General features: G+C 35.9%; 1 protein-coding gene across 1 annotated transcript; it reads right to left on the bottom strand.

Annotated features, from left to right (window-relative positions):
- Nucleotides 1-2,931: 2,931 nt before the first annotated feature.
- LOC139888111 (uncharacterized) lies at nt 2,932-3,741 on the bottom strand. The gene has a single exon (XM_071871145.1). The coding sequence runs from the start codon at nt 3,739-3,741 to the stop codon at nt 2,932-2,934; it is 810 nt and encodes a 269-aa protein (XP_071727246.1).
- Nucleotides 3,742-10,252: the final 6,511 nt, after the last annotated feature.

Genomic DNA, 10,252 nt, shown 5'->3' on the forward strand with positions numbered 1-10,252 from the left:
TAGTTATTGAGTCGACAGCAAGCGTCGATTTATTGGCGACTTGACTGACTCTTAGAGCCCAAATTAAATTTCAGGCATGATTTAAAACCCATGAAAATTTGATTCTACCATTTTCATGGCGTCTCAATTTTTACTTTTATTTTTTTAATTTTTTTCCTACTTATTGGCCGGAGGTCCACTTGAAAGCAATCTCTCTATCCGTCGAATAGAGAGAGGGATGACTTTCTCTACTTTCAAGAGTGTTTTCACTCTGGGTGGAGAAATGACTTGTGTTTATATTATCGGATAGGGGAAGAATTGTTTACATCTCACATCTCTCATACACCACATATGTGGTATTGGGTTTTGTTGCTGTAGTCTATAGATGTGTGATTTTGTATATACATATGTGACTAATTATCTTCCTTTTTTTAAAACCAAAAGTGGTTAATTTTTTTCAATTTCTTTTTTGAAGATATATATTTACAATAATTTGTTATTATAAGATAAAACATATTTGTTTTCATATACTCCGACGTTTAAATTATCATATTATTATATATTATATAGAATACAGAAGATGAGAAGATTATATTATAAATGATGTGACAAAACAATTTAACATTTTAGTCTAAACTAGTTTTCGAACTCTCGCTTCGTGGCGGGGGTTCGCTTTTTAATGTATTTTATTGTGTTTAGTTACGGAGCCTGCGAGTGAAAAATCAACATATATGAAAAGTGCCCTAAATATTTAGCATTTTTTTAAAAGTGTCCGTTTTGCGTATAGTTAGTGACATTGTGTTCATAAAATTCTTTCGAGTTTAAGGATGGTGTCGGAAAAATTTAGCTCGTTGCGAGCGAGAAGATATGACCTGTTGAATATTTGAGTGGAGTTTATTTAAGATATTTTAGGAGAATTTTGATTTGACGCTTTAACCCGCTGTGTTGGGGGCCGATTTTAATTTTTGAACAAAGTGTGTGGGGGCTTTTGTGGTGTTACTTGAAAGAAAGAAGGGGGAAGGGGGAAAAAGGGTAAAAAGACAAAAATACCCCTGATACTATTTATAAGTGTTGTCTAATAGTTAATATGGTAATTAATTAAAATACTTTACTTTTCAAATCTTGTGTCGTGGACTATTATAGGCAATAATGTATCAATGTAATTAGCAACTTATTATATAGAACATATAGTAGAATATGAATAAATTGATACTTAACTAATTGATATAAGGAAAACAAAATGATTTATAACTTAAGTTTTGGTTATTATGAATTATTAAGAAAAAATTAAGATTAAATTATTTGCATAAAGTCAATTTTTTTCTAATATGTAATTTGGATCTGTTTCATTTATTTTTAGTTTCTATTGTATTCTAAATTCTAAAATTTTTATTTTTCTATGAATATTGATGGAAAAGAAAAATATAAGAGGAGGTAATGGTTATTAGTAAAAACTAGAAAAAATTTCGACCGCGCGTTGTTGCGGTTGTATTCAACGCGCGGTCGAATTTGGATGTACGTTGTTTGGTACCTAATAAATCTAATAGGTTGAGTTGTTTGTTGTACGTATGTGTATATGTATATGTATGAAATATAGCCCGAAATATTTAGTGTTTTTTTTAACGATGTCTGTTTCCGTGTAGTTAGTCCCCTTGTGTTCGTTAGATTTTTTCCGAGTTGAACGGTGATCTCGGAAAAATTTAACTCGCACCGAGCGAGAAGATATGGCCCGTTAAAAATTCGGGTGGAATTATTTTCTTTTATTTTAATAAAATTATATATTTACACTTTTTACCCTCGAAAAAGTATAAAGTTGAAGGGCCGTTGTGTAAATTGAGCCGAATTTGAGGGACTGTTTGTAGTGTGAACGCGAACTCAAAACGACAATACGAAACAACTAAAACGACGAATTTCATCGCATGTTTTAGTGTGTAGGATAATAATAATAATAATAATGATGATGATGATGATGATGATGATGATGATGATGATGATGATGAAAATGAGGGGGTTAAAATGATAGTTGAGTTTCGAGCAATTAAAATCTACTTTAAAAACAAGATCCTTTTTCTTTGATCTCTTCATGAACTCAACCGTCTCATTCGCAATTAAAACACCGTTTAAAATGTATCTTTCTTTTAGAAAGGCACTTTGTTCTACACCTACTATGTTTGGGATGACCTTACACAATCTATTTGACAACACCTTCGAAAATATTTTGTAGACACCACTTATTAAACTAATGGGTCTATAATCATTCAAACCAAGTGGATCTTTCACCTTTGGAATCAAGGAGATGAAAGATGCATCACATCCTTTGGAAATTTCTCCCTTTTTCCAAAACCATTCTAATGCCTTTATGAGATCACATTTAATAAGCTCCCAATACTTCTTAAAGAAATTCTTATTAAAGCCGTCGGGACCGGGCGCTTTATTCCCGTCACTATCCATAATCGTCTTAAGGATTTTTGACTCGCTGAATTTTCCTTCTAATTCACTTGCTTCGGATTTGGATAAAACGGTGTGCTGAAACAGTCGCATGGAGGGGCGATGGACTGCTCTTTTTTCGAAGATCATACGAAAATGTTCCTTCATGGCTTCTTTTATTTCAACCGAATTTTCATTCCACAAGCCATTAATAATCAAACCCCTGATGTTGGTTTTACTGTACTTGCGCTTAATGACAGCGTGAAAGAAGCTCGAATTTTCATCCCCATCTACAATCCATTTACCTCTTGCTTTTTGCTTGAGCATGTTACTTTTCATTCTCTCTTTATCCAACCAAGCCTTCCTACAATCCATCCATAATTTCCTTTCTTGATCATTGAGAATACTATTTTTGGCTTTGATCTCCCATGCCTTAACCTTTTCTTTTAACTCTATCATCTCTTTTTCTAAATTGCTCATATTTGATTTGCTCCATTCCCTTAAGCACTCTTTACATTTTTTAGTTTATTTCGAAAAAACACAATCCTTTCTATATCCACTTACATTGATTTGCTCCACCTCTTCATTTTTCAACCACTCATCAAAAATTTTGAAAGGTCTCGGTCCAAAGTCAAGTAATTTATCTCTAATAACGATTGGACAGTGATCCGAAAATTTCCTACCCAAGACTAGAGCCGAAAGATCCTCCCGTTGATTTAGAAAGTTATCGGATGCAAGAAACCGATCAAGTTTACTCATTTTCACCCCATTATCGCACACCCTAGTAAATTTCCCACCACCAAGCGGGACCTCTACTAGACTATTGTCACTTATGAAATCATTGAAGCGTTTCGCCCTACTCGGAATAAAAATGCTATTGAATCTCTCATCCTCTTCACGTACTTCATTAAAGTCGCCACATAATAACCAACTACTATCTATGCTTCTCGATAATGCATTCAAAGAATCCCACATTCTAATCTTACTTGCATCATCTTGTGGACCATAAATGTTAACAACAATAGAATCGCAAATTCTTGTCTTCCATTTACCTTTTATTGCAATGTAAAATTCACTTTCCACAAAATTCTCAACATGAAAACTATCTAAATCCCACAAAATCATCAATCCTCCTGCATAACCTACAGCCTCCTTTTGCACTATGCCTACCCTATTCGACCACCACAAACAGGAAGCCCATTGATCACTAACTCTACTAGACTTTGTCTCTTGAATCGCAAACACATCATGCTTTTCTTCCCCACATAAGTTCCTAACCCACTCAAATGCACCATCCTTCGCAAAACCTCTAATATTTAAGGACATGATCTTCATGGATAACTTAATTTCGAAAAAGAAAACAAACAGAAGAAGCTTACTGCTGTTGCTGTGGCACTTCAGGCCATTGCAAGCCAAATTTCCTACCGTACTCATACAATTCATCTTCCTTTCTTCCTTTCGATTTGAAACTCCCACCTCTACCATTTATACTACTGATGGAAGCCTGTGATGTTGCCATTCTGTTAATCTGACTACCACCTACATCCATCACCCCTTTTTCCTTATAAGTTCTGTTGTCTTTCACTATTTTCTTTGTGCATTTACCACAACCATCCTTTTTCTTTTGACTGCCTAACCTCGCTACAGATTTCATATGCATTAATCTTGAGGACAATTTCCAATTTCCAGGAGTGTTTCGAATGCAATTGACACACAAAGTGGATGAGGTTTTGGTTGAGGTTGATGTGGTTTTAGAATGTGGTTTTGATTGATTTGTTTTTTAGTTTGATTTTGGACACTGTAGCACGTGGCTCACAAGGTGACGATGTCACCTCATTAATTAGTCTACACTTGGAGATAGGGCTAGGGTTTGACGAGTGAGATTGATCTTGGTGGGATTTTGTGTCAAGGATGTTATGTGATCTCTGATTAGGTTTAGGGTATCTTGTATTGCTTACGAGTGATGATTCATGATCTGTCAAAGGGGAATTGTGTTTGGTGGTTTTGTCAGGGTGATGGTTATGAGTCACACAGTCAAATCGGTTGAGAAGTTTAGTGTTAAGAGGAGATTATTTAGGGTTTGAATCGGTTGCAATTTTGTTTGGATAAAGGTTTTTTTTGTGTGGAAAAAGGGCATGTTTCTTGAACAAAGTTTGGGCTTGTGTGGGATAAGTCTAAATTGGGCTTGGGAGTTAATGTGGGGTTTGGGCTAGTGGATGGAGGTGGACAACAATGGGGATTATTTTTAGTTGGGCTGACATGTTGAGTTTGGGTAGCTAAGGGATGTGGGATGTTTTTGAATGGGTTGACGAGTTGGGTTTGGATATTTAAAAAAAGAGTTTGACTTACAGGTTTATCTAGGTTAATGTGGTTGTTCGATACATCTTCTCCTGCACGCGCAATGTTATCAACCCTAGATCCTTGTCGCGTTTCCGAGATGATCTCATCCTCTTCTACCTCATAATTTGCCTTGGAATTAACAGGAGTATTTTGTGACTTCTCGGGTTGGCCACAGTAATTATTGCCTTTTTTTGAAGATGTACTGTTCCCCATACAAGACCCTTGATCTACTACCTTTTGTTCTCCGGTCGAATTTTCGGCACCATTGTTACCGGAGTTAGAGAATTCACGTAGGATTGGACTACCTTCCTCATCATCTTCAATAATTGGATTTGCATCCTCATCATCGGAGTTGAAATCATCATCAAAGTTGTCATTTTCATCTGCCTTGTTTCCAGTTTCATCGCCTACTCTCCCGAATTCAGATGACATGGGGCTAGAAATCTCATCAGAATTGTTGTTACCTTCACAATTTTTACCAAAGTCGATCTCCAATATGCTTTCATGTTCTTCAAACACATTAACATGAACCACTGATGATTTATGTTTAAGCATTATTTGCTCATTTATTTTCTTTAAACCATGACACTTAATCTGCACTTTTCCAAAAACCAGATTTTGATGTTGATTTTTGACTATGTCGCAATTTTCCATATCAAGAATCGTGCCCCACTATTGGGCAATGGAAGAGAACGTACTGGCATTCCAACATGAAACTGGAACCCCTCTGATCGTAATCCATGTAATTCTACTATTGGGCCAACATAAATCTTCCCAGCTTCTAATATTTCGTAACCAATTGCGGATGGAATGGTTGGAGTTTGACAAGATATTAGTAGTAGTTTCAACCGAGTTTAGCATAATCATAATTTGCAACCCTCTAAGATACTTTATAGTGTAATCAATCAGACCATCCATCATACATAGTTTCTCTACCTGATCTAACATCTCTACCTTTATTACCTCACCAACAATGGCTGACTACAGTAATGAATCATTCGTGTTTTTTTCTTCAATCTCCACCATCTTTGGAACATTAGCCTTAACATGTGTGTGGGTTGTTGCGTGAGAATGATTGTAACTCTTAACGTTCTGTGCTTTTTTTCATCGATTTTTTCTCTCAAATCTTTATAGCCTCCTTTTTTATTTACATCGATCTTCCTGGTTAGTCTATCCCTTAAATCCATACTTCCGAACGCGACATCCTTGAAAGACCGTCCATCATTTATCCCTTCTTCATGGTACCCAGGTTTTGGGTAATTTCTAAAGTAGTCAGCTTGATATAAGGGTGGTTTGTAATTATTAGCTGCATCTTCTTCTTTCTTTTTCCTCTCGGTTGCTTTAAAAACCCTAATAGGGTTTTTGTAGTGACCCGAACTTTTCCAGGTTTATATATATTAATTGAGATTGATATTTACATGATTAAATGTTTCCAACATGTTAAGCAATCAAACTTGTTAAGACTTGATTAATTGAAATATGTTTCATATAGACAATTGACCACCCAAGTTGACCGGTGATTCACGAACGTTAAAACTTGTAAAAACTATACGATGACATATATATGGTTATATATATAGTTAACATGTTTTTATTATAAGTATGTATCTCATTAGGTATTTTAAAAATGAGTTATATACATAAAAATGAGACTATTAATTTAAGAAACTCGAAAACGATATATATAACGATTATCGTTATAACAACGTCTTACTAGGTACATATGAATCATATTAAGATATTGATACACTTGGTTAATTATGTTAAATGATAAGTAAATATATTATTAAGTGTATTAACAATGAAATACATATGTAAAAATAAGACTACTAACTTAATGATTTCGAAACGAGACATATATGTAACTATTATCGTTGTAATGACATTTAACTGTATATACATCATACTAAGATATATTATATATCATAATATCATGATAATATAATAATTTAACATCTCATTTGTTATAATAAACAATGGGTTAACAACATTCAACAAGATCGTTAACCTAAAGGTTTCAAAACAACATTTACATGTAACGACTAACGATGACTTAACGAATCAGTTAAAATGTATATACATGTAGTGTTTTAATATGTATTCATACACTTTTGAAAGACTTCAAGACACTTATCAAAATACTTCTACTTAACAAAAATGCTTACAATTACATCCTCGTTCAGTTTCATCAATAATTCTACTCGTATGCACCCGTATTCGTACTCGTACAATACACAGCTTTTAGATGTATGTACTATTGGTATATTGTAGCGACCCGACCAAATCGTCATTGACGGTGCCGTCTACTTAGGTCCCGTTACGTGGTCATAAGTCCTTAAAACAACGTTTGACCAAAAGATATGTCGCATTCATTTCAAATGTAAAGATTATTCAAGTTTACAAGAATAGTTCCACCACAAGTTACGATACAAAGTTTTAAGTACAAATGAAACTTATGCGACACAATTTAAAAGTATCCAAAAGACGCTCCATGTATGCATATATACTCGACATCCAATGCAAGTATCAAAATAATGAGCGGAAGCATGTATCATGTATCGTTCAAGGACCTGAGAAAAACATAGAAATCTGTCAACGAAAACGTTGGTGAAATCATAGGTTTAAGTAAGTAAGTACAAGTGAACCACAAGATTTGCATCAATGAAATAATAGTAATACATTCCAAAAGTTTGTTTCACGAGCACCCAATTATCAATGCTTAACATTCCTTCCATTGAACCCCATCACTTAGTGCTAGAACATACACTGTTTCTCGAAAATATATTTCATTCGTAAACGGTAGCGAACCGTTTGAATGAGGGTTTGTCAAACCCATATGGATCCATACAACATAAGTTCTCGCTTACACCCGGCAAGTGTAACTAATGATAATCGAATTGAGGATTTTGTTCTAAACTCGTATGTAGAATGTTTGTTTTCCTGTACTTGTGTTCACTTAGTAAAAGAAATGTTTATGTTTTCTCATCTCAAATGTAAGTTCAAAAAGAGTAAAAGTGGGACTATGATCTCACCTTGAGTGCACGTACGAAAAGTACTTCACAAAATAACGTGTGCGAAGGATAGTGCTAGTCTTGACCTAAACAAATAGGTCGCATCAATAACGGTAAACACGATAGGTCAAAGATGTTCAATTAGTCCTATGGCTCGTTACGACTCGATTATGTAGCATGTGAAATCAAATTGTCAAGTTTCATGCAAGGTACAAGTATATAAACAAGTTAGGAAGGTTGCATAATCATTTGGTTAAGTTTGACAAAAAGTCAAACTTTGGTCGGTCAAAGTCAACGAAAAAGTCAACACGTTCGGGTCGGGTCCCGAACTATTTTTCTGAGGTTTTTAATCATGTATGAGCATGTTAGGACAAGTTACATGCGAATCGGAGGTGCGTAGCATAGCAAACATTATTCGAAAATTGACAAAGTTGGACAGACCATAATGGCGCGCCGCGTGGGTATATGGCGCGCCGCGCCATTACCTGTGCAGAGAGTTCTAGCAATTTTTAAGTTTTATGCACGAACCTAACTTCAAACAATCACCATTTATGATCCGCAAACAATCAAGACAAGTATCTTATACCGTTGGGAAGGTAATTTGACGAGGAAAACAACTAAATACATTTCATCAATCAATCTACCTATTACAACAACCAAAACCGCATCTAATGCTTAACATTAACCGCATACAAGTTCATAAATGCAATTCAATGATTCGGGCAACCAATTTACATGAATGATATGCCGTTTCGAAGGTAATCAAGCATACAATCCAACTAAACACTTACCAATAATAATCCATGGCATTCAATGCATCAAAAGTCCATTTCAAGTTCATCAAACCCTAACCCAAATTCACCAAAATCAATAATCAAGTTCATGAAGTTTTCTAAGGCAACCTACACATCAAATTGAAGCTAGTGATACTAGGAACACAATTAGAACATGAACTTTTAACATCTAACAACATATGATCATCCAAAATTCAAGAACAACACACCAAAAGTCAAGTTCATGCTAGTTACACTAAAACAACGAGATCGAGCATATAAATTACACACACGACATCACAATGAGCCATAGACACTAACTAACACCATTTCAAGTCAAAAACAAGAATTTAGAGAAATCTAGAGTTTTAGAAATGTTACCCAAACGAGATGAAGTTGGTACCAAAATGAAGAGGATGAAGAGAGGATTACGAATATGTAATTTATTTTGTTGTAAGCCTCCTATATCGGATTTAGATGATGATTGAATGAATTTGGTAATGGTGTGTGTTCTTGCTAGAGAGAAAGAGAGAGAGATGGAGATGAAAATGAATAGGTGAAAGGGGTTTGACCCTTTGACCTAGTCAAGGGTTTGATCCCTTGTCAAGTTTAGTCCCTCAACTTTCGTTCGGGTGCGTGAATTACCTAAACGAGATAATTTAAAACGCGTATCAACGGGAGATGTTATAAACATATAACGGACTTTATATTAGTATAACAGAAAAGTAAATGGAAAAAGGCGGGATGTTACATTACCTACTCCTTAAAAGAAATTTCGTCCCGAAATTTAAGTAGGCGTAGTAGTCGTTGTTTCTTCCTCGAGATCTTGTGTTTCCGAATTCATGAATAGATGAGGATACTTCCTTTGCATTTGATCTTGTCTTTCCCAAGTAAACTCGGGTCCCCTTTTGGCGTTCCAACGGACTTTAACAATCGGGATTCGGCTTTGTTTCAATGTCTTGACAGAGGTGTCCACAATTTCAACCGGTTCCTCCATAAAATGAAGTTTGTCATCAATAGTAAGTTCCTCGAGAGGGATGACGATATCGGGTTCGGCAAGACACTTTTTCAAGTTAGATACATGGAAGGTAGGATGAACGGAGTTCAATTGAGGCGGAAGATCTAAACGATACGCAACGGTTCCAATACGCTCCAAGATTTCGAAAGGACCAATATACCGTGGATTTAGCTTCCCGCGTTTCCCAAAACGGATTACACCCTTCCAAGGTGCGACTTTTAACATGACGCGGTCACCGACTTGAAATTCAAGGTCGTTGCGTCTTTTGTCGGTATAGCACTTTTGACGACTCCGGGCCGTCCGAAGCCTATCTCGGATTTGAATGATCTTCTCGGTGGTTTCGTGAATGAGTTCGGGTCCGGTGATTTGTACGTCGCCTACTTCGGCCCAACAAAGAGGTGAACGACATTTTCGGCCATATAGCGCTTCAAAAGGTGCGACTTTAATACTCGCGTGATAACTATTGTTGTAAGAGAACTCGGCGAGAGGTAAGTGCTTGTCCCAAGCTTTTCCGAAATCAACCACGCAAGCTCGTAACATGTCCTCTAAGGTTTGAATTGTACGTTCGCTTTGTCCATCGGTTTGAGGATGATATGCGGTGCTCATGTCTAAACGCGTTCCCAATGCTTCTTGCAAAGTATGCCAAAATCTAGAAACGAAACGGCCATCTCGGTCGGAGATAATCGATAAAGGTACACCGTGTC

Source organism: Rutidosis leptorrhynchoides, chromosome 2 (genome assembly GCF_046630445.1).
Source record: "Rutidosis leptorrhynchoides isolate AG116_Rl617_1_P2 chromosome 2, CSIRO_AGI_Rlap_v1, whole genome shotgun sequence".
In the NCBI taxonomy this organism is placed as follows: domain Eukaryota; kingdom Viridiplantae; phylum Streptophyta; class Magnoliopsida; order Asterales; family Asteraceae; genus Rutidosis; species Rutidosis leptorrhynchoides.

Bases quoted from the DNA above. Each gene is read 5' to 3' on its own strand.
- LOC139888111 (XM_071871145.1), bottom strand. From the start codon at position 3,741: ATGAAGATCATGTCCTTAAATATTAGAGGTTTTGCGAAGGATGGTGCA.